The sequence below is a fragment of the Magnolia sinica genome, chromosome 1 (genome assembly GCF_029962835.1).
Source record: "Magnolia sinica isolate HGM2019 chromosome 1, MsV1, whole genome shotgun sequence".
NCBI lineage: Eukaryota > Viridiplantae > Streptophyta > Magnoliopsida > Magnoliales > Magnoliaceae > Magnolia > Magnolia sinica.
In genome coordinates, this window is record NC_080573.1 from 79,689,161 (window position 1) to 79,690,440 (window position 1,280).

Here is a 1,280-nt window from a genome sequence, read left to right on the forward strand (position 1 = left end):
TATGAAGCCAAGTACTCCAGCTTAGAGAAAATGTGCCTCACCCTAGTCTGGGCAACACAACAGATACGACAATATATGATCACTCACCCAATCCTTCTGCTCACTCGCATGGACCCTTTAAAGTACTTGTTCAAAAAACCAGCACTAACAGGCCGGATTGCAAAATGGTAGCTACTTCTTTCAGAATTTAACATCACATATGTCACTCAAGGGGCAAGCATTGGCCAATCACTTAGTCGCACATTCTCTGCCTGATTACCAACCGCTGAAGACCTTCTTCCCTGATGAAGCCATCCTCCAGATCGAGGAGGAAGAAGAAGGAAAGGCAGGAGAGTGGACACTCTTCTTTGATGGAGCCGCGAACTCGAAAGGAAGTGGTGTAGGAGCCATGCTATACTCTCCCGAACCAATTCCCATATCCAAGAGCCTGGCATTCCAATGCACTAACAACGTAGCTGAGTATGAGGTCTGCATCGCTGGTCTAAGAGAAGCCATAATCCTCAGTGTGAAGAAGTTACGAGTCTTCGGAGACTCACAACTCATCATCAATCAGATAAATGGCGATTGGAAAACCAAAGATGAAAAGTTGATCCCATATCACGTCTACCTGAAAATTTTGATTGAAGAATTCAACGAGATCACATTCTCTTACATGCCCCGAGTCAAGAACCAATTTGTAGACACTCTGGCTACCCTCGCCTCAATGCTGGAGATCTCAAAGGGAGCTGCTGAATGGGAACTCACCGTTGAACTCCAAAAGGAGCTTACATTCTGTCTATAAATCGATGAAGCTGAACCTCCCCTGAATGATCGGCCATGGTATGCAGACATCAAGGAATACCTCGAACACCAGAAGTACCTGAAAGGAGCAACACCAACTGATCGACGCACTATCCAACACCTATCAACACAATTCGTGATAACCGGGGGCATCATCTACAAGCGATCCTTCAACCAAGTCCTACTCCGCTGCGTGGATGAGGCAGAAGTGGCACAAATCATGTCAGAAATCCATGAAGGATTATGTGGCCCACACATGAATGGACATATGATAGCGAAAAAGATCCTGTGACTTGGCTATTATTGGCTTACGATGGAGACAGATTGCTGAAAACACATCAGGAAATGCTTCAAGTGTTAGGAGCATGCAAATCAGATCCATGCGCCTGCTTCCAAACTCTACAATCTGACTGCACCATGGCCCTTCTTTGTATGGGGGCTAGATATCATAGGCAAGATCAGCCCCAAAGCTTCAAATGGGCACAAATGCATCCTGGTGG

The 1,280-nt window shown here is 46.0% G+C and overlaps 1 protein-coding gene across 1 annotated transcript; it reads left to right on the forward strand.

The window, feature by feature from the left end:
• Positions 1-199: 199 nt before the first annotated feature.
• Positions 200-781, forward strand: LOC131247235 (uncharacterized). The gene has a single exon (XM_058247649.1). It carries the CDS (start codon positions 200-202, stop codon positions 779-781), a length of 582 nt encoding a protein of 193 aa, XP_058103632.1.
• The last annotated feature ends 499 nt before the right edge of the window (positions 782-1,280 follow it).